We start from the raw sequence: 20,585 nt of genomic DNA on the forward strand, positions 1-20,585 counted from the left end.
TCTCACAATCTCCTTAGAGATAAGCACGTATCTCATCTTTCATCCGTTGCCTGCCTTTTACACCTCTTCCACCATCAAACCCAAGCCTTAATACCCTCTCCACTTCATTATCACAATTATGCATGCAAAATTAATGGAGCAAACCACCCAAAAAGATGGCGAGGTCTTAATTGTGCCACATAATGTGACAACAAAATGGTCGAACAGGTTGCGGGCCAACACCCAAACCCCCAAACACCCAAACATCCCAGTAAATTACTTTGTTGTGACGCACTTTGATTGCTTTTGTGTTTGGTCAAGAGTTGATGTATGGTAATGCTCGTCGCATGTAGGCAGATATTGGCTCCTGACCTCGCCAGCATCCGCCCCGTTGCGTTTTGGGCCATGTTTTTGTTTTGTGGCTCAACAAAGGAAATCGAAGGGAGAGACAGAGACAGAGACACAGAGTGAGAGAGCGAGTCGGAGAGTCAGTGGCGGCTGCTCCATTTCCGAGCGATTCGCGTTGAAATATTAGACCAGAAGCAGACAGTAGACACAGGCTGCACAGACGCAAGGCGCCAACTTATTGATTCGTTGTGTCTCCGCCGCCAGTCCGCCAATGCTGCCCCAAACCCCCGAAAAAGAGAAAGCCTGAAAGACGATGGTGGTGGCGGCAGTGGCGGATGCTGTATGCCAACACAAAGAGGTCCGTGCCGGAGAGAGAGCTCAGTGCGCGTCTGGCTGTGTGGAAGTTGGGTTCGTCTCTCTGCGGTTTTTTCTTTTGTTGATTTCCTTTCGAATGCAGTGGAAGTGAAAACTGTGAAGCGCAGCCATAGCCATGCCCACCACCTGTGTTTTTCAGCTGGATCGCCTGAATCCCATCTACAACAGCGGCGAGTACATAAGCGGACGCATTCTGCTACGAACGGATAAGGTGAAGCGTGTCAATGGTGAGCCGTACACATATCATAAAGGAATATAAAATGAACATAAAGGCACCACAATAAACTACATTAATTTCCCAGCGGTTTATGTGACACTGGAGGGCGAGGCCAAGGTTCAGTGGACAATGAGCGGGAAGAGTGAAACGGCCAACTATTCGGGCCATCAGCAATACTTACACTCCCGCACCAATGTCTTTGACAACACCCTGTTCCGTGCTGGCGTCCATGTCTATGTCCTGACACTGCGCATCCCACCCGACTGTCCGAGCAGCTGCAAGGGTCCCTATGGCTACATTGCCTACACCATCTCCTGACCATCGACAAGCCCTGGGGATTCGATGAGGTCTTTCGCAAGCCCATCACAGTGGTGCAGACACTGGACCTTAACTTCAATACAGAGTTTGCGGTGGGTTCGTTGAACTCTAGAGAGTTTTCTGTAACATCTAAAACTCCATCTGTCTGCAGCTACCCGTCAAGGATGAGAACGTCAAATTTCTTTGCCATTGGCCCTGCGTTTCGGGTCCGATTTGCTCCACCCTGGCATTACCTGCCTCTGGGTTCACGCCCTTGCAGGAGGTGCCCTTCCGCCTGGAGGTGGACAATCAATCGCCGCACTACGACATCATCGGCGTGGAGGTCTCCATCAAGCAGCACTTTGTCTTTCTCTCTCGCAAACCCGTGAAGCGAAACTTCTTTACCAAAACTCTGACCAAGGAACTGATCACGGATCGCACCCTGCGGCTGTCCAAGCGAGTGTATGAGTCCAGCATCTGTGTGCCCATGGACACGCCCCGTTCCACCCTGAATCCCAATTACATTGTCTTTCTGCACTACACTCTGCAGGTGAAGCTAAAGACGGGCTGCTTTCACTACGACACGGATTTGTCCGTGCCCATTATTGTGGGCACCACATCGCTGCAGCATTTGCGTAGCTCTGTCCACACCACACAACCGACGGCGAGGACAACGACCCCGGAGAGGCAGCGACTGATAGAGCGAGTGTCACCCCGTCCGCCAGTGGTGGCCGAGGAAGAGGAGACGGTCCCGGAGGCGGCTACGGATGCACATCAGGGAATAGATGATGATGAGCCGCCCTCGTACGACAGTTGCCGTGAGTATAAAGCAATCGAAGAGAGGTTTTCGAATCTAATTTTCTTCTCTATTTCCCTTACAGTGCCACCTTCCTTCAGCTTTGCCACTCTTGCAGGCAGTCAACAGACCTTGGAAAGTCATGGTGGCCAGCATGTAATCCTCCATCAAATCCATCTGCCCAAATTTCCGGGTTTTAGCACCTTCATAGGTCGAGCCCCGGCACAGGGCATGGAGGACTCCGGTCTGGATATGCAGCTGTATCGTTCGTATGGCTCATTGAACACCGATCAAACGGGTCGCAGTCTGGACACCTTTGGTTCCCTATGTGGTCCACTGTCCGAAGAAGTAGAACTAGAGGCTGAGCATGCAAACGAAGTGCAGGTGCAGGTGCAGGTGGAGGTGGAGCCAGCACAAGTTCATCAGCCACGTCCACGCCCACGCCAGATAGAGGCCATTCAGGATGAGCATCTGTTTTAGGAATGAAAGTGTCTTAAAATGATCATTGGATCATTAGATCGTACATAGCGATATACGTATTAACATCCTAAGTAACATAAGTGTTCAAACCAAAAGGCTTAAACCACAAATATATTTTTTAGGGTGGATCCGAGTCCGTCGTACTAGGATTAGAGAGCGAATCGAACTTAATTGAAGTGCCAAAAACATACATTTTTCTAGCTTAGTATAACTCATTGCTTTTTTACATCCAAGTATATTCGATTTATTACATTTACCACAATAATTATCCTAAGTACAGACTAAATCGTTCATCATTGGACAATAAATATATGGATATATATGAATACCTTTACATACAAATCAATTTGTTAATTGGATCGTCCTTGAATCGTTAGTAGAAGCGGGACTCTCGCCCCGTATGTATGCTACACCTGACACTTGATGTAATGCATTTTAATTAAATTATAAATTGTTGGCCAAAAGCGATAACGGAATGACAGTGAAGTCCAAGACTCCGCGTTGGTGATTAGATAGAGGCGATAATAACCATGGTATCGCTGGTAGCATTCACACCTCGTATAGCACAACCGATAAGACCGAACAGTTCGGCTGATTTAATGGGCGAACATATTGTCGACAAGTGGCAGACATCACCGAACAGTCGTCGAGTCAAGAGAGTCAATAGTCAGACAGAATGAACCACCGCTGTGACATGCAATTGGATAGCCCCAGTGGGGTATATCGTGCCGGGGAGACAGTTAATGGTCACATATACCTAACCCTAACGGAGCGTGCCCTAATAAAAGGTAAGAAACCATTTTGGGTGACTCATGGGGGTACTCCTCCAATGATAAGACCCCTCAAGTGCGTTGTGAGTCACCGTGGATCAAGATCAAGTTCCATTTATGGTATGGCTGATAAAGAGTGAAAGTGGCTTTATATATTGATTACCAAGGTTGATAGCCTTATCATTGTTTAGTGCCGAGTCTACCAAAGTGCTTCATTTCGTTTTATTAATTTTGCAGCCATTTCCCTGGAGGCAAATGGATTTGCACTCACTGAATGGCTGAAGGCCCAAAAGGCAGGGAAACCCAAGAAGTCCGAGCAGAAAAATCTTCAGGTGGAAAAGCAGCCTCTGGCTTTTGAGAATCGTGTGGACTACTTTGCCAAAATCGATTATTTTGTGGGATCGGAGGCGGCCCAGCCGCAGCTCATGGAGGCCGGCACCTACAGCTATGGTTTCCATGTGAAGCTGCCCAAGAATTGCCCCAGCAGCTACGAGGGGCCCCATGGACACATTCGATACACTTTGCAGCTGCTCATTCACAGCAGCGCGGATCGACCCATAGATGTGATTCACATACGCCAGCTGCAGGTGTACTCCGAGAGCGAACTGTGCAAGGAGTCTAGAAGTGGCGAGGTACAGTGCCTGGAGCAGACGCCACGGATGAAGTTCTGGCAGAGACCCCTGCAGCTGCACCTACAAATTCCCCGCCAGGGATACTCCCCTGGGGCAGGTATTTCAGTGCATGTGAAGCTGCACAATCCCCAGCAGCTGCCGCTCAAGGAGGTCGTCTACAAGCTCAATATGGTGAGCACCTATGTGGGCCTGCAGAGGAACAAGCCAAAGCGCCGCGATATCAAAGTGGAGAGGCAAACCCTTCTGAGCAGCGGCCACGAGCTGGCCAGCCTGCCCCGCAGCGAACTGGAGCATTTCCAACATCTTCATATGCTCCAAGTGCCACAGACGCCGGCCACATTATCCTCGGCGGCCTGCGCCTGCCTGCAGATCAACTACGAGGTAGAAGTCCTGGTGCGCACGCAGCAGGAGAAGCGCTCCATCATGGCGCAAATTCCCCTTACCATAGGCAATGTGACGCCACCGTGTCCGAACGCCATCCGGTCAATGGATCCCCTGGTAGCCTCAGCCCCGGAACAGTCGCCCACGCCGGACACAGCCACGAAATTGGCTCCCGACTTTAGCGTTTCCATGACCTCATTGGGTATGTTGTCTATTTTGATTTTGATTGATTTGAGGCATGTTAATGTTCACCCTACCCTACCTTTTTTATAGCCTCCAATTTTCGCGAGGCGGAATTTATGACGGCCACCAATTTGAACAAAACCAACAAGCATGCTCTGTCCGGGGAGAATCTGGACTTTAGGCCACGCTATCTATACTATGAACTGGACCAGAACCAGGCCCAGGAAGAAGTTGCAGCCCATTGAGTGGGGAGTGTACTTATTCACATATAATTTATTTTAACAATAAGGAAATTCATTTAAAATTGGGATCACTTATTCAAATATATGTGCATATATTTGAGAGTGTTCTGTATACGAAAATATACCTAAACAATATGAAATGTGTTGCTTTTTTAGCATTGTGTGGGAGTATATCTTATCCTGACATGGGTCGTGAGTCATACGCCAGCGCCTTGGTCTTAATTATCAATGATCATAGTGCATAGAAGAGTTCTTAAAAGTACATTAAATCATTTAAACTAAAACGAAATAAACATACTAATTGAAAGCATTCAAAGCCGTATTTTGCATACCTAGGGGCGCATTAAATGCAAAAAAAATATCTTAAAATGAATCGCCCGACAATCAAGATTCTTATTTATCACAACTTCTGACTTCTGACTCCTATGCACTGGCAGTCCAACCATAAGATGTACCCCTTTCTGGGGCTCCATTCGAGCTCTCTGCATTAGGTGGGGCAGTGGCGCCATGGGGCAGGGACAGAATAGGTACATCAGAGGGGAGCGGGGAGTCGTTCGATTCTGGCGGTGCCGTGGGCTGGGCAAAGTTCGTGTACATGGGATAGCGGGGTATGAAGTCATTCGTAGGATTTTGCTCGTCCACGTCCGTGTCGATGAACCTGTCGCCAAGGTTTGTGGCCTCTTCAAAGGTGGGCGGCTCTGAGGGCAAAACAAAAGGAAAAACTGCTACAAAAATATCAGAAAAACAACAATTCTCATAGCTAGGTGGCATATCCCCACCAGTCGCTCCCGCGGGTGTGTCGGGCGTATGCGGTATCCATTCGGCCACGTGTGTGGGATCCTCAGCGCTCTGCGCCAGTGGTATGGTTCCAATCACAAGGGGAACATCGAACTCCGCGTCCATGTGGCAGTCGCCCATTTTGATTGAAAAGAGTACCCTGTAGCTGATGGCTATGATGGAGTCAGTCCTTGTGGTGGGCGGCACTGACGGAATGAGCAGGGTACCATTGATGACGCGCTTGGAGAAACGCAGCACTCGCTCTCCCTTGCAGCAGCCATAGAGTCTCTTGTCGATATCGCGCGTCTTGTAATGCGGAGTTTGGGCCTTGAACAGGCTTACTTGTTTCAGCTGCAGCTCGAAGCCATCCAAATCATAGGCCCCCGACTTGTTGTCTATCTCCAGGCTATAGTGAATCTTCTGGCCGGGCGCATAGCCACCAAAGGGTATGGTGAGGGTGGACAGAACCGGTCCTGATGTGCAGGGCCAACAGCAGAAATACTTAACATCCTCGCGAACTAGGGGTATCTATGGAGGGCAGGAATATATTAGTGGATGGATCAGATCTCTATATGCATATTCTTACCAACAAATCTGGGGAAATATTTAGGTTGTAGGTTTGAATCACCGTCAGTGGCTGCTTAAAGTCCTTATTGAAGCCCCACTGCTTATCGATGACCAAAGAGATCTCATAGAAGATCTTTCCGTATTTCATATCGCACGATGTCGGGCAATCCAGTGGCAGGGATATGCAGAAGGTGTACTGGTGGTCGCCAGAAGGCAGATCTCCTGATCCGAACACTTGGGTGCGGGTTCTCAAATACGTTTGCTTGCCCCGATAATTTTCAGTGTAATGTTGCGTCTTGCCATTGCTGGTCCTCGTCTTGTGTTCGTTCCAACTCACTTTTGCCTCGCCACGAAAGAGTATATAGACCTCTGTAAGGGAGAGAAAAGTAAATCATTTCACCACATACACAGGGCACATTCGATAGCGGGATTAAAACTAATATGAAACAGGTTTCCAATAGGTTTTCGGTAATTGAAGAGCAACAAGTAAACTTTGTCATGTTATAATATTTTGTTTCACTCGATCAAATGTTCCTGCTTTGGTGTTTTCACTTGCGCGAGGCAACACTGTACTTTTATTTTTATTAACTGTTCCTCTTTGTGCTTCCTATTCCGCCGGCTGGCGTTCCGTTCGATTCATTTCGTTTCGCGCGTCGATATGCAAACAGTGGGATGAATGTCAACAAACTTTGCATTCAAGCCAAGCAACCAATTATAAGTGGTTAGAGCATTTGAATCCCACTGTGCCATGACATTTTTCGACTTGTTGCTTAGCAATTTCATATGTGTCTACATATGTATGTCTGTATGTACATACATACAGTTATTCTAAGCTTTTTTTTCGGATATAGAAAATCTTTTGATGTGTAATAGGGTGTTCCCTAGGCTCATATAGTCATACAACTATAAGGAATTCCCTATAGATACAAAAACGTAATCATTTATATCGTAATCTGGTAACTGGTTTTCACTTGTTAACATTCTTTTAAACCAGTTTTTATAGCTTTTTACACACAAGCTTCATAGAAACATTTCTTATCACTTTAACGATAAGGTAGAATACAGAGATTGTTCGTTGTCTTGCCTCATAATAGTTATCGCCTTACCATTTACCGACTTGTTGGAGTCTGTATGGAGATTAATGCGTCCATTGATTACCTCGCCGCTATAGTAAATTGGATCGCTGTGATCCAGCTCAAATGTGCACACTGTTGGCATTTTGGCCTTTAAATTCAACTAAACTTAATTTCCCAATGGCGTGTCGCAATCTAATTACAAATTGGTCAAATTTTAAAGGCACATGTTTGGATTATATTTATTCTGTATGCACGCAAAAACCAGACCAAACAACCGACGCGACCGAAACGAAAATGAAATTAAAAATGAAAAAGAGATATTGGAGCGGGTAAATATGTTTCAGAACGAATCTCTGAGAGAGGACAGAGAGAGTGCTGGAGCTTGCGTGACATCATCAGTAGCGGAAAGAGAGAGATGGAGAGAGAGAGCGAAAGCTTTGAAAGCGCTCTCCCAAAGCTACGTCACATTGTGTAGGCCGTTTTTTGTTTTTACACTGATATTCTTGAGTTTTTGCTACGAATTTGGAGGTCAAGACATAAACAAACAAAATATCTCAAAAAATTAAATGATATTTTAAGCTGGAAAAAGCTCAACTATCAGAAACAGCTGCGCGACATTGTAGGTTCGCTCTTTTAGGGTTGCCCTGGAATTCAATTATAAATATTTACTTGAGATTAGAGAAAAAAAATCATATCAATTATAAGCCCTAGGAGCTTGTATATTCTCCGTATTAATCAAAGGTTAAAGTGCCATAATTTTGATATAATGCAAATATTTTTTCAACGCTTCGATAAGCTTTAATATTTTTGCGTCTGAATACAGAATTATTTTATCGCAGTCGTGGTAGACACATTTATACCCTTGTTTGTTTATTTAACATTTCGTATGTGGGGGTATCTTTTGGTATATATAGTATATGTATAGATGTATGTTAACAGTTTGGTTAGTTCTTGGGTCTTGGGACACCGAAATACGAAGCAAAATACTGCTGAAGAGATAAGATATCGTTGTGATTTCCCGTGATAAGCGCCCGCGTCAAATCTGCACGGGAGACTCGACTGGCTGCTTCTCCAGCTGTTGCTTCTCCGGATTTGCTGTCTTTTGCTGGCCCGGTTCGGCTGGTCTTCGGCGACGACGACGTCGCTTCTTCTGGGGCGGATTTGGTGGTGGCGTCTGGAAGGTGTCCACGTCGAAGACGGGATAACGTGGCGTAAACTGAGAGGCTTCGCTCACGGTATTGGCGTCTGTGTCGGCGATGTCGGTGGACATGAAAATCGCCTGTTCGTATGTTGGAGGAGCTGTGGGGATAACAAATTAATGAAGATATTTTTGGGAATCGTTCAATGGGACCTACGTAAATCGGCGACGAATTCATCTGTGTCCAGCTCGTCATCGCCATCCTCTGGCAGCTCGAAATCTTCCAGTGACTCGCTCCGCTCGTATCCAGAATTATTTACTCCCATTCCCATTTGGGAGAGTTCCATGGCTCGGGTGGATGTGCAGGGCAAATCCGATGGAAGCGGAGTCTCTGGGAACGAGGGACCCGCTGTGGACAGAGGGACATTCCCAATGGTAATGGGTATTACGACCCTCGGGTTGGACATCAACCAGTTCATTACGGCCACCACCCGCACCTCATAGGACACTCTTACCACCTTGCTGAGGTGCTCGCAGGTGGGCGCCGTGGCCGGAATGCGCAGCGTCTCCGTGTAGATCTTCTGGGCATGATGGGCTACGGGTCCACACTCGCGCTTGACCAACATGATCTTCTCGGATGTGGTGCGCAGCGAGGGCTGATCCGCCGTGTAGGTGGCCCGCAGATGGATCATAATCAACAGCTTCTTGCAATCGGAGCTGGAGTCGTTGCGCACCTGGGCGTGGATCAGCATAAACTGTCCCGGGACATAGCCCTGCTGCTGCAGTGTCACCTTCAGCTCCACGGGATGTGTGTGCAACATGCAGAAGTATTCGAGGGCCTCATTGCTCGCCGGTTCACGGAGCATCTTGCTCTCCTGATTCAGATCCAACAGCTTGAGTACAGTGAAGCCGACATTGTGGGTGCGATTGGAGGCGCCTGCCTTCAGAAATGTGACCTTTGCCAGGTACCGTATGTGTCCGTAGGCTCCCTCGAAGGAGGATGGGCAATGGCTGGGTATGGGACAGGCAAAGGTGTAGGTGTACGTGCCGGCATCGATGTTGAAGCAGCTGCCCTGCTCCGATCCCATTAGATATGTGGTGGAGGCAATGTAATCCTCACGTCCACTGAACAAGTGTTTGGTTCTCTTTTTGGGATTCTGTATGGGCATGGCTTTGCCACGTCTTCGAACCCTCCACTGGGCCAAGGCATAGCCGCTGATTTGCAGTTTGATTCCTGGCAAAAAGAAGGAACAGCATTAAAACGAAATGTTTTCACTTTATCTTAAAGATAAAAGGCAGTGTCAGAATACTGCAATTAATGCCTTCTTCAAAAAATATAAATGACTAACACCGTCTGGCATTTCCTGAACTGAATTTCTATAAAATTAAATCACTTTTGTCTGTAGGTTTGTAGGTATATCCCCCTACGCGCGCACCCTGATGTGTGGCATCATCAATTATCAGACATTTATACATTCGCCGCTGTGGTTATCATTAAATTACCCATTTGAATGGTTTTTAGAAATGGTTTTGCGAAACCCCAATTTATCCAAGGAGATAAGATACGCCCACAGCAGATAAGCAACAGCCACTGGAACTTGTTAATAAAATGTGCAAAGGGTAGGGATTGAGTCCTGATCCCATCCTGATTTACTTACCACGCAGTTTCTTGGTTTTGTCAGATTGACAATCACTTTTCCGGTTATCACCTGTCCGGTGAAGTAGGTACCATGCTCATTCTGATCGAATGTTATCATGCAGTTTTTCGACATTTCGACGATGGTGTTCCGCCAGCTATCCGGGTTTCCTTGTGAGCAATCCTCACACGCTCGTTGCTCAGCGTAGACTGAGGCTATCTCTGGTTTTAGCCTGGCCTATGCGCACCCGTAACAAATATTGACTGGGGCTTGGCATTATCTTATCGCCCCCACTAACTCTCTACAAAGCCCACACAAAATGTTTTACCTAGGGGAGTGCAAAAAATCAGAGAGTCAGAGAGAGAGAGTTAAGTTTTGAGTGGAAATTTGTACTCTGCAATTTTCTGGGAAAATTGAATGGACTCAATGAGGGGTAAACGTTAGAGATTACAGCCCCCTGATAATTATACATTTATATGGCTATCTTTGGAGGCAACATGGAGGCACCATCAATCTTTTTCCTCATATCATTTCATGTCCAGCAGTTACACATGTAAATACTTCTATGGAAGTATAATAAATTAACTGTTTAAATACATAAATAATTATCGCATTGATAAGATAAAAAAACACAGACAAAAAATGTTGGCCAAAAAAGTGAAATATAAATAATGCCAGGGGTTGTCTTCAGTTTGCAGGTTGACGACGATACAGAAAGGCCACAGAAAATATTTTACTCGTTGCGTGATCATCGCCAGAAATCAATCTAAAGTATGGTAATCTGTGAGATACAGTTTAATAACAATGCCCAGGGGATTTACTATGCCGGACAGGTGATCTCTGGACAAGTTGTGATCCAAACGGACAAGGTGAAACAGGTAAAAGGTGAGTCACATCTGTTTGAAGGGGAACTTTTGGTGGGTTTCCAAAATTATTTAACAAAATAATCCACTGATAAATGTCTGTTCTATATTCAGCTGTGGTTCTTAAAATCAAAGGGTATGCTGAAACACATTGGGCAGATCCCGAATACGATTCGGCAGACCAATCAAGTGGCTCGTCGTTCAATGGACATGTGGATTATCTAGCCACAAAGGCGTATCTCCATGGATCATCTTCAAGCGTAGGTAAGTAACAAAAGAGACGGAAAATATGGAATCTGGAGTATTATCTATCCATTTTAGAAGTGCAAATTGAACCTGGAACAAGTACATACCGATTTGCCTGCCAAATACCCTTGACATGTCCCTCATCTTTCGAGGGCACTTATGGTCGTGTGCGTTACATTGTAAATGTTATGTTTCTACGTCCCTGGAAGTTTGATCAGAACTTTAATCGTTGCTTCACTGTGCTCAAAGTGATGGACCTGAACACGGAGAGCCTGATGTTGAGGGTACGTACATATCGGTGTAGAAATCTCCCTAAGATTCAGATCTCTTCTGTCTTTTAGGTTCCCACTCAAGTCGAGTCCCAGAGGACCTACTGCTGTATTCCCTGCACCTCGAAGCCACTGAGTCTTCGCCTCTCCTTGCCCCAAGGGGGCTTTGTGCCAGGACAGACTATACCCATGGGTGTTCTTGTCTCCAATGACAGTCACATACAGATTGAGGAGATCACCGTCCGATTGGCCATGGTGGTGATCTACTACAGTCGGCCCCCTTGTGCGGACACCAACAAGGACCGCTTTGTGGTGGCTGAGAAAACGGGCGAGGGTGTCTCGAAAAACAGTCGAAAACAATTCACATTTGATCTGCAAGTCCCAGCCACACCGCCGACCTGCTTCAACCTTTGCAGCATCATTCAGATCGGCTATCAGGTGGAGGCTGAGGTTAAGGTCAAGGGCTGTCATTCGGGCCAAAGTGTTCATATGCCAGTGACCATAGGCAGCGTACCGCTGACCAAACAGCTGCAGAAGCAGCCCAGAACCTGGGAGGGAGATCCATTGCCACCAGAAGTGGATGCCAAGGCTCTGATATTGTTACAGGAAGAAGCAGTTGATGCGGCAGCTTGTCCACCCAGTCCCTGGGCAGCTGATCCCTCCATAAGTGAGTAGCTACTTGCCTAATTACAAATTCTAGTGATGTTTTGTGTGTTTATAGCTCCACCAAACTTCAACGAGGCCAAACACATACGACCAGATCGGCAACGGTCTTCCAAGTCGAAGAAAAAATCCCAGAAGAAGGCACAGACGGAGGAAATTGTGTACACGCCTTTGTATGCCGTCTTTGATCTGACCAGTGAAATGGAAAATGCTATTGAGAGACCAAAAGGCTATCAGACTGAAGGAGGATTTGTCAACGAGGACATCGATAGAAGCACTTGGTTGTAAGGAATATTTGTGTAATAAAATAAAATTAAAATATATCTAATAAACAAGGCAACTTTATGCGTTCGTTGCTAGTCTTTTACTCACAGACAAGAAGTCATGACGTTAACAATATTTCTATCGGTGAAGCAGGTGCCTCTCCAAAGTTATTTGAGTGGAGTGAAGTGCTGTGCCTTCAAATGACTCAATTCTTCCCCCAGCAATAAAGCATTTTCCATTCGAAAAGCCGAAAACCCCCTTAGTTGGTAATTTGGTTATCTGCTCTTATCATTATCATGGGTACAACTGATAATGTTTCGCACACTTTTGTTTGTTGCTGTAAGCGAGCGGGTGTTCAATGTAAAAGAAACTTGTTATTTCGTTTACCAAGAATTATATTTATGATCGCTTTGATAAGATAACTCAAAATCCACCATCAAAAAGAACTAGAAAGAGGGCAGCTATCGTCAGTTCGCTATTACCCATCGAAGAGGACACAGCCCTCAAATCCAGCCAGTTAGATTCTAAATCAAATATTATAAATCAACGATATCTCTATATTGAATCATGGGAATCATTTGCCAAATTCTATTTCATAACAATACCCATGGGGTTTACTATGCCGGACAAACGATTTTTGGTCAGGTGACGCTCAGCACGGATACATTGAGACAAGTCAAGGGTGAGTGTGGGAGCAATGAGTACTTCACATTAGATTCCTAAATAATTTCCAACCCCCTTATCAGGCATTTTTCTAAAGGTCAGAGGATTTGCCGAGACCAACTGGACAGAGAGCAGGACGGACTCGAATAACAAATCCACCTCAGAGTCGTACAGTGGATTCGAAAAATTTATGTCCAGCAAGGTGTATCTCTTCGGTTCGAGTACCAGCGCTGGTAAGATTATAACTTGACAGTCAAAACTCTTAGCTTCATGTGCATTTAACCGTTGTCAGAATCCCCCTTTGAGCCTGGTACTAGGACATACCAATTTGCTTGCAAAATACCCTCCCATTGTCCCTCTTCGTTCGAGGGTAACATTGGTCGTATTAGCTATAGGATTGGTGTGAATATCGTCCAATCCTGGAAGTACGACAGTTTGTTCTCTCGCGCTTTCACTGTTCTGCAAACAAAGGACTTGTTCACCTATAATTCTGTGGCACACGTGAGTTTTTCATCAAGAAAAGTGCACTGAGTTTTAATCAACTTTTTACTTAGGTTCCAGTGCAGGCAAAGTCCGCAAAGACCTTTGGCTTCTGGCCCTTCAAGTCGGATCCCTTGAGTCTGGAGCTAACGCTGCCTCAATCAATCTTTTATCCTGGCCAAATGGTGCCCCTGTCTCTTTTGGTGGGTAATGACAGCAACATCAAGGTGCAGGAGCTAAAAGTGAGCCTGGCCATGATCGTCACTTACTTCAGCGACTTGGGTTGTGGCAGCAACATGGAGCGCTTCTCCGTTGTGAAAATGAGGTCCGATGGCGTGTTGAGAAACACCCGAAAGCAATTCGAATTCCAGCTGCAAGTGCCCTCCACCCCGGCCACGTGCTTCCATCTGTGTCGAATCATCAAGATTGCCTACCAGATCGAAGTGGTGGCCAAAGTCAAGGGAATGCATGTCAATGCCACACTCTACGTGCCTGTGACCATCTGTGGTGCGCCCCAATCAGCGCACGCACGGCAAGCACTGACACAGGAGAAGGAGGACGAGGAGAAGCCCCTGGTGCCAGATCCAGGAGCATTGACTTTGATTCCCAGCGATTGCCACGAATGTGTGGAAGGTGCTGCAGGTCCAAGTGCTCCAGTCAGTCCGTGGGAGGAGGATCCTTCAATTGGTACGCTTCAATATGGCATTTTTTTGCTTTTGAGTTACTAAAATGATATTTTTTATCCCACAGCTCCTCCTAGCTATTCAGAGGCCATGCACATACGTCCTGATGCAGAGAAGTCCAAGCTAATGTCAGCAGATGCCGAACCCTTGGGTGGATTGCCCTATAAGCCTTTGTACCCTGTTTTTGATTCCACAACTCCAGCAAAGGAGAAGCAGGAATATCAGGCAGAAGAGAAGAAGGAAGACCCCGCAGGATATTCCGAAGAGAAAAAGAAGTGAAGAAGCCACTTTTCAGAAGAAGAAAATTGGAAAACTGATACACCAAATTCTAACATTTTTCAAGGGTAGCCCCCCATGAAGGATTGTGTATTTTGCACACCTTGAACAGGGTCTCTTTGTATGAAATGTGTACGAGAATAATTCAAAATTGTGACAGAGATAAGATAAAGAAATGAAATGGCCTGGCCTGGCCATTGCGGCTACCAATATATGATACAATACGAGTATAACCCCAGCGCAGTATTTGTTTCATTCTCAGTTTGTTTCTGGCAGCCAACCGGGCGGGTTCCCTCCACTCTTATCGCTGCTGCGCCAAAAACCAGAGAGTGTGCCAAACCGATCTATTGCGGGGGAGAACCGCTTGCGGAGAGCAAATATTGTGGAAAGAACATACATAAGTTGGCATTAAAATCAAATCAGTTGTGCTACGTGCTGGCCACAAGGCAATAGAGATACACAGATACGCAGCTACAGATACAGATACTTCGAGGTTACTCCATTATGACTGTAACCTGTGAAATCGAGTTCGACAACAATCCCCATGGAACGTATTTCGGGGGCCAAGTTCTTACGGGTAGAGTTACTCTGAAGTTGGACAAAGTGAAGCTGGTGAAAGGTAGGCATGGCATTTCTTTGAGTTTAGCTCATGACTCATGGATCGTTTATCTTATCGCTGAAATTTTGAAGTGCAGTCTAACGCTTTTTACACCAGAGATTCAAGAGCAACCTATGAATCATATTATTTATGGGAGTAATTCTGTTTGAGAGGATCGACCACACGTGCGAAATCTAGCGCAAAAACAGGGCCTGTTCTGATATCTGATAAATATTTGCATGCGATAAGATTAAAATTATTTTTAAATATTCAATGAATTCGCATTAATTGGAATTAAATTTGGGCTTTCACCCATTTTTTGCAGCCGTCACATTGAATATAAATGGCTATTCGGAGACCCGTTGGCGCGAGAGGAGAGGTGGCAATGCCAGGCGCCGCAAGGCACGACGCACATTCTATGGCCGTGAGGATTATATAGCATCCAAGACGTTCCTTGTGGGTTCCAATTTGAGCAGTAAGTGATCACTGATCTTTCTGCAAGTGTTTTATACTGAGAACATCCTCTTCGCCAGGCCAATGTTCCATTGAACCCGGTGTACATGTCTACAACTTTGCCTGTCAGATACCCACAGAGTGTCCCTCCTCCTTTGAGGGCACCCATGGAAGAGTTCGCTACATGACGAGTGTCACGCTGGTCAGGCCATGGAAATTTGATCAGAATTACACGCGCTGCTTCACTGTACTCAAAGTGATGGACCTGAACTTTGACAGTCCCCTGCTGAGGGTGCCCGCACACAGTGAGACCTCGAAGACCTACTGCTGCTGGCCGTGTACCTCGGATCCGCTGGCTCTGCAGCTGACCCTTCCGCAGACAGGTTTTGTGCCCGGACAGAATGTACCCCTGAGCGTGCTGGTGACCAACGACAGTCACATTCCGGTGGAGCAACTGATGGTCACCCTCGTCATGTTGGTCACCTATCACAGCAAGCCCCCATCGATGCCGAACTCCACCTTCGAGCGGTACATCCTGAACACCGTCAAGGGGGATTCCGTGGCAAGGAACTGCAAGAAGCTGTTCAACTACGAGCTCAGGGTTCCTGCCACTCCTCCGACGTGCTTCAATCTGTGCGGCCTCATCCAGATCGCCTACCAGGTGGAGGTGGAGGCACAGGTCAAGGGATGCCACACGAACGAGCAGGTCAGCGTTCCATTGACCATAGGAAGTGTGCCCTTGTCGCAGCACGTTCACATTCAGCCACGTGGCATGCCACAACAGCCACTTGATGCTCAGGGACTGGCCTCCGCTCCGCCAGCAGACCCCGCCAATCCCTGGGCTGTCGATGATTCCATACGTAAGTTCTCAAAGAAAATACAATCTTTGATAGAGTTTTAATGGTAACACTTTCCATTTCAGCTCCTCCCAACTACCAGGAGGCTGTCCATATGCGATCTGCTGCTTCTAGCAGTAAGAAAGACGACACAGACGACGATCCAGAGCCCGTACAGCCAAATACTCTCAATCCCGATGGCAGCGTCTACCAGCCGCTCTATCCGGTCTTCGATATACCAAGTCCCACGGCTCCACCTCCTTCCGATTGGACACAGAACTATATGGCCGAAAGGGCCTTTGTGAATCCAGCTGCGGATGCGGACAAGGAAAAGGGAACTTGGCTTTGAAAAGAGGATAACGAAAAGAAAAGAAAACGATAATTATAAAGCATATATTGAATATTTTTTATATGTGCCGAACTATGTTAATAAAACGAAAAAAAAACGAAGAAAAGAATAGCCATTAATGTACATTTAAAAAGTTTAAAAACTGTTTTGAGTTTAGATTTATAGCAAAATCATTTTGCGTTTGTACAGATTCTAGTGCTTGAAACTCTACTCGTGGCTTACCAAGAATGGGTGGGATGGTAAGAGAGGCTATCTAAAAACTGAAGAAGATGCCTGTGCTTTCAGTTTGTTACTCTGCAACACTTACAATCGGAAAATATGAAAAATAAACAGTTGAAAAATTGTATACAAATCAAATAACATTCTACGTCTCTGTTCGACGTTCGCACTTCAACGCTTTTAGGCTTCTACATTAATTTTAATGCTAAATTCTTATCAAAATCACTTCAACATGGAAGATACTTGAGCAAATGTGTCCACTGCCAAGGTCCAACTGCCCAAATGCGATAGCAAGTCAAACATCCACTTCTCCAGTCGTTTACCCTTACACCCCCACACAACAAAACGCTAACAAAACTCTTATACGATTTCCATTCCCGGTGCCCGATGTGAGCACTCTCAAACGGTCACATATCGTGCTCAGAAGTACGATTCGCGCCTTCGGCTATGGAGGTCTTATCGCTTATCTTACGAGGCGGTCGCACCACGACCAAGCACCACGACCCTGTCCAGAAGTTGTGCATTTAATTTAGTCGCAGCCGTTGTTTCGAGTGAGTGGCGCGGATCGGTTGCCTCAAGCTAAAATGGTTGTTACGTGTGAGATCAGCTTCGACAATAATAGGTATGGCACCTTCTATGCCGGACAGCTGGTGGGTGGCTGTGTAACACTGAAGTCCGACAAACCCAAGGAAGTTCAAGGTACATCAAAGATCCATCAACACATCAATTAAACATATAATAATAGGAGTACGAGTCCAAGTGGGCCAAGCCTAATTGCGAGAGTTGTTTGCACTGAAAGTGTTTCAATTGTTTAATTTTAGTGCTGATTAGTAAGGGCATTATAAATATTTCCCCGATAACGATACGAGTATATATACTATGTACTGGCGATGTATATATATCATATGGATTGTGTGTTTTTATGACGACATTGACTTTACTTGTGGAATTCTTTTGGTCTGGGGAATGTGTGAAGTTGATTGATAAGACGCCAAAAGGAATATACAAATTATAAGATTAGAGCGGAAATACTTTTGGTTTTGGCAAAGAGGAAACTCCCATACTAATAGAAAGAACTTTAACCATATCCAAATTAAAATTATTTGTTATATAAAGACTCAATTGAGTACCTTGGTGGGGCATGGTAACAAACTTACGATTGGAACTAAGTTAATCTCTCTCTCTCTCTCAACAGATTATAAACTAGTTGTCAAGATAAACACTTATATTTTTTGTCTCTCTCTTCTCTTTGCAGCTATCTTACTCAAGGTAGTCGGCTACTCCATCACGAAATGGAGTGAAAAGAGTCTGGGATCCACCAAGCAGTATGCTGGCAGAGAAGACTATCTGTCATCCAACACCTATCTGCTGGGATCCGAGCAAAGTGAGTCATAAAACAATCAGATCGAGATCAACTTTAAACTCCATCTCCTCCGGTAGACAACAACAGACACATCATTACAGGCCGGGGTGCATAACTACAATTTTTCCTGCCAGCTGCCCTACCAGTGTCCTTCCTCCTTCGAGGGTCGCTATGGCTGCATACGATACATAGTGAAGGTATTGCTCATTCGACCCTGGAAATACGATCAGGCGTATACCACGGGATTCACGGTACTCAAGATGATGGATCTGAACTTTGAAACCCCACAGCTGCGGGTAAGTCATGATGCTTGTGACGGGGAAATTCATTTTCTCCTGCCCCTTCCCCAGTTGGCGGCACACAGCGAGGGATATCGCACCTTCTGCTGCGGTCCCTGCAAGACGGATCCCTTGAAGCTGGAGCTGAACCTGCCCCAGGCGGGCTATGTGCCCGGACAGAAGATCCCCGTCACCGTTGTGGTGGTGAACAACAGCAGTGTGGCCGTCTCCGAGCTGCGTCTCTCACTGGTTATGCTCATCCGCTACTTCAGCCTCAGTCCCGATCACGCACGCGTCGAACGCATCATCATTTCCAGGGCGAAAGGAGATGCCGTGCTGAAGCAGTGCACCCGCTCCCTGACCATTGACCTGCCCGTCCCGTCCACGCCACCCACCTGTGTGGAGTTGAGCAATCTCATCCAGATTGCCTACCAGGTGGAGGTGCAGGCGCTGATCAAGAGTCTCCGCGAGGAACAGCTGATGATCATGCCAGTTACGATTGGCACCATGCCCCTGGCCGTATCGGGGATTGTTGTCCAGCAGCCGCCACGCCGAAGTGCCCGCTATGATGGTCCTGCAGATGAATTGCCTGTGGTCACGGCCCTGGGGAGTGTGCCCAACGATTTGACACCCCGTGAGGGGGACACATGTGAGTGCCTAGAAGACATCGTAATGATTCCTTTATTTATATTCGTGAATCTCCTCAGTCGCTCCGAAATATGAGGAGTCCCGACACACCCCGCGCGGAAATATCAACGAGGAGGAGATCCATGCCTTTGGCATCAATGAATTTGCTCCCCTGTATCCAGTGTACAGCATACCAACTCCCACGCCAACAAGCTCTGCGAATGCGGGGAATGCAGGGTTCGTAAATCACAGCTATGAGAAGTAACAGCACAGCTAAGCAGTGCACTGCTTGCCATGAACATCTTTCACTGTTAAGCTTGCACTGTTAAGGTACCGTTGCTTGCTGCCCTACACTGTTATTGATGCTTTAGACTTTTTATGGGGGTGTGTTCCATTTGGTATATGTAGCACAGATTGATTGTAATGTATAACAGAAGTTATGGGGGTTGAAACATTTATATTTTGTTGCCAAAACTGGGTTATAGCAACGTTCATACACTTTGTTTCGTTAAAAGTGTTATATTTGTACAACATGAAGTTATAACGTACAAAATTGTTATATTTATTTTTGCCATAGACTTGTGTTTTGTATGGAAAATTAAACTTTTATACAAACTTTTATAGCTGTTCATACTAAGTAAAATCGCGTAACATTTTGTCCCAAAAACGAATGTTTAAAATGAACTGCTTTGTAACGGCAGTCAGCATCAGACGGAATTCTCTTACATGCAAAAAAAAGAAGGAATTTAAAATCAGATAGTACCTTTAGAAAGTTCCAAAAGTTCAGGGACATATCATGATTGTATTCCCACTCCCACCTGCCCTTATTGTGTTTAGTGCAAATGCTTAAATTTAGCCCCAGGCACGCTCAAAAAGCCATCAACCATCAACCGGGGACAATAACAATATTCCGGGCAACGAGAAATAAAGGACCGCCCACAGAGAGCCACGGACATGTTTAGTTTTTATCATTCGCGCATTTGTTAGCAGACCCGTACTTACCGTGCTCCCCACACCCCGTCCGCTATCCGCCAACTCCCTGTTTTTCCTGTTCTCCCACACACGACTTTGCAGTTGGTAATCTGTTTGAATGCTCCCTCTCGTAACCTCTCATTTGTTTGCTGCTGGTACCGCTAAACCCCTACCTCTGCTCTTCCTTCATTGCACGGAGAGAGTATTCGCACCTGAAGTGTAAGCGGATTTAATGCAATTGACACTCGGGCATTAAATATTGGAAACAGTTTTGCCAACTTATTAATCAGCTTTACGCAAGCTGTGAGTATTATACATGCCCTTAGTCGTTCATTAAACCCGAGGTTAACGCTAACTACAGTCTCGCAGGAAGGGATCTCAGACACACCAAAGTGGAGGGAATGGTGGATACTCGAGGTTGGTGTGCGTGTTTTGGCCACGTTTCCAGGTTGTAGCGGAAGTCAAATCGAGTTAAGCAAATACGCTGTACCCTAATGGCGGCATTAAGTAATTTCCAACGCGCCGAATGCCCCATCGGCGGAGGAGCTCCAACGGCGCTGCTCTGTCTGGTCTGGTCTGGTCTGGTTT

At 46.1% G+C, this 20,585-nt stretch overlaps 8 protein-coding genes across 8 annotated transcripts; 6 read left to right on the forward strand and 2 right to left on the reverse strand.

The window, feature by feature from the left end:
- Positions 1–790: 790 nt before the first annotated feature.
- Positions 791–2,767, forward strand: LOC117899401 (arrestin domain-containing protein 3). The gene is given in 5 exon segments (XM_034809387.1): positions 791–929; positions 1,005–1,229; positions 1,232–1,329; positions 1,389–2,034; positions 2,098–2,767. Coding segments are annotated over 5 exon segments (1,476 nt in total). The 5' UTR covers positions 791–817; the 3' UTR covers positions 2,493–2,767.
- Positions 2,768–3,107: 340 nt separating this feature from the next.
- Positions 3,108–4,840, forward strand: LOC117899407 (arrestin domain-containing protein 5). The gene is made up of 3 exons (XM_034809393.1): positions 3,108–3,280; positions 3,500–4,477; positions 4,549–4,840. Exons 1-3 carry the CDS (start codon positions 3,169–3,171, stop codon positions 4,701–4,703), a joined length of 1,245 nt encoding a protein of 414 aa, XP_034665284.1. The 5' UTR covers positions 3,108–3,168; the 3' UTR covers positions 4,704–4,840.
- LOC117899405 (arrestin domain-containing protein 3) lies at positions 4,778–7,425 on the reverse strand. The gene is given in 4 exon segments (XM_034809391.1): positions 4,778–5,398; positions 5,447–6,005; positions 6,064–6,413; positions 7,151–7,425. Coding segments are annotated over 4 exon segments (1,296 nt in total). The 5' UTR covers positions 7,263–7,425; the 3' UTR covers positions 4,778–5,123.
- Positions 7,426–7,969: 544 nt separating this feature from the next.
- On the reverse strand, positions 7,970–10,105 carry LOC117899402 (arrestin domain-containing protein 17). Its single transcript, XM_034809388.1, is given in 4 exon segments — positions 7,970–8,419; positions 8,476–9,492; positions 9,917–9,937; positions 9,940–10,105. Coding segments are annotated over 4 exon segments (1,392 nt in total). The 5' UTR covers positions 10,031–10,105; the 3' UTR covers positions 7,970–8,156.
- Positions 10,106–10,439: 334 nt separating this feature from the next.
- On the forward strand, positions 10,440–12,246 carry LOC117899406 (arrestin domain-containing protein 2). The gene is made up of 5 exons (XM_034809392.1): positions 10,440–10,780; positions 10,873–11,022; positions 11,080–11,288; positions 11,346–11,940; positions 11,995–12,246. Exons 1-5 carry the CDS (start codon positions 10,669–10,671, stop codon positions 12,222–12,224), a joined length of 1,296 nt encoding a protein of 431 aa, XP_034665283.1. The 5' UTR covers positions 10,440–10,668; the 3' UTR covers positions 12,225–12,246.
- Positions 12,247–12,679: 433 nt separating this feature from the next.
- LOC117899404 (arrestin domain-containing protein 17) lies at positions 12,680–14,535 on the forward strand. Its single transcript, XM_034809390.1, has 5 exons — positions 12,680–12,882; positions 12,947–13,096; positions 13,156–13,364; positions 13,418–14,030; positions 14,094–14,535. The coding sequence occupies exons 1-5, from the start codon at positions 12,768–12,770 to the stop codon at positions 14,303–14,305; spliced, it is 1,299 nt and encodes a 432-aa protein (XP_034665281.1). The 5' UTR covers positions 12,680–12,767; the 3' UTR covers positions 14,306–14,535.
- Positions 14,536–14,589: 54 nt separating this feature from the next.
- On the forward strand, positions 14,590–16,609 carry LOC117899403 (arrestin domain-containing protein 3). Its single transcript, XM_034809389.1, has 4 exons — positions 14,590–14,921; positions 15,226–15,375; positions 15,434–16,213; positions 16,276–16,609. The coding sequence occupies exons 1-4, from the start codon at positions 14,807–14,809 to the stop codon at positions 16,536–16,538; spliced, it is 1,308 nt and encodes a 435-aa protein (XP_034665280.1). The 5' UTR covers positions 14,590–14,806; the 3' UTR covers positions 16,539–16,609.
- A 691-nt stretch (positions 16,610–17,300) lies between these two features.
- LOC117898149 (arrestin domain-containing protein 17) lies at positions 17,301–19,978 on the forward strand. The gene is made up of 5 exons (XM_034807348.1): positions 17,301–17,456; positions 18,013–18,141; positions 18,198–18,416; positions 18,471–19,047; positions 19,106–19,978. Exons 2-5 carry the CDS (start codon positions 18,085–18,087, stop codon positions 19,288–19,290), a joined length of 1,038 nt encoding a protein of 345 aa, XP_034663239.1. The 5' UTR covers positions 17,301–17,456; positions 18,013–18,084; the 3' UTR covers positions 19,291–19,978.
- The last annotated feature ends 607 nt before the right edge of the window (positions 19,979–20,585 follow it).

Source organism: Drosophila subobscura, chromosome O, assembly GCF_008121235.1.
Source record: "Drosophila subobscura isolate 14011-0131.10 chromosome O, UCBerk_Dsub_1.0, whole genome shotgun sequence".
Taxonomy (NCBI): domain Eukaryota; kingdom Metazoa; phylum Arthropoda; class Insecta; order Diptera; family Drosophilidae; genus Drosophila; species Drosophila subobscura.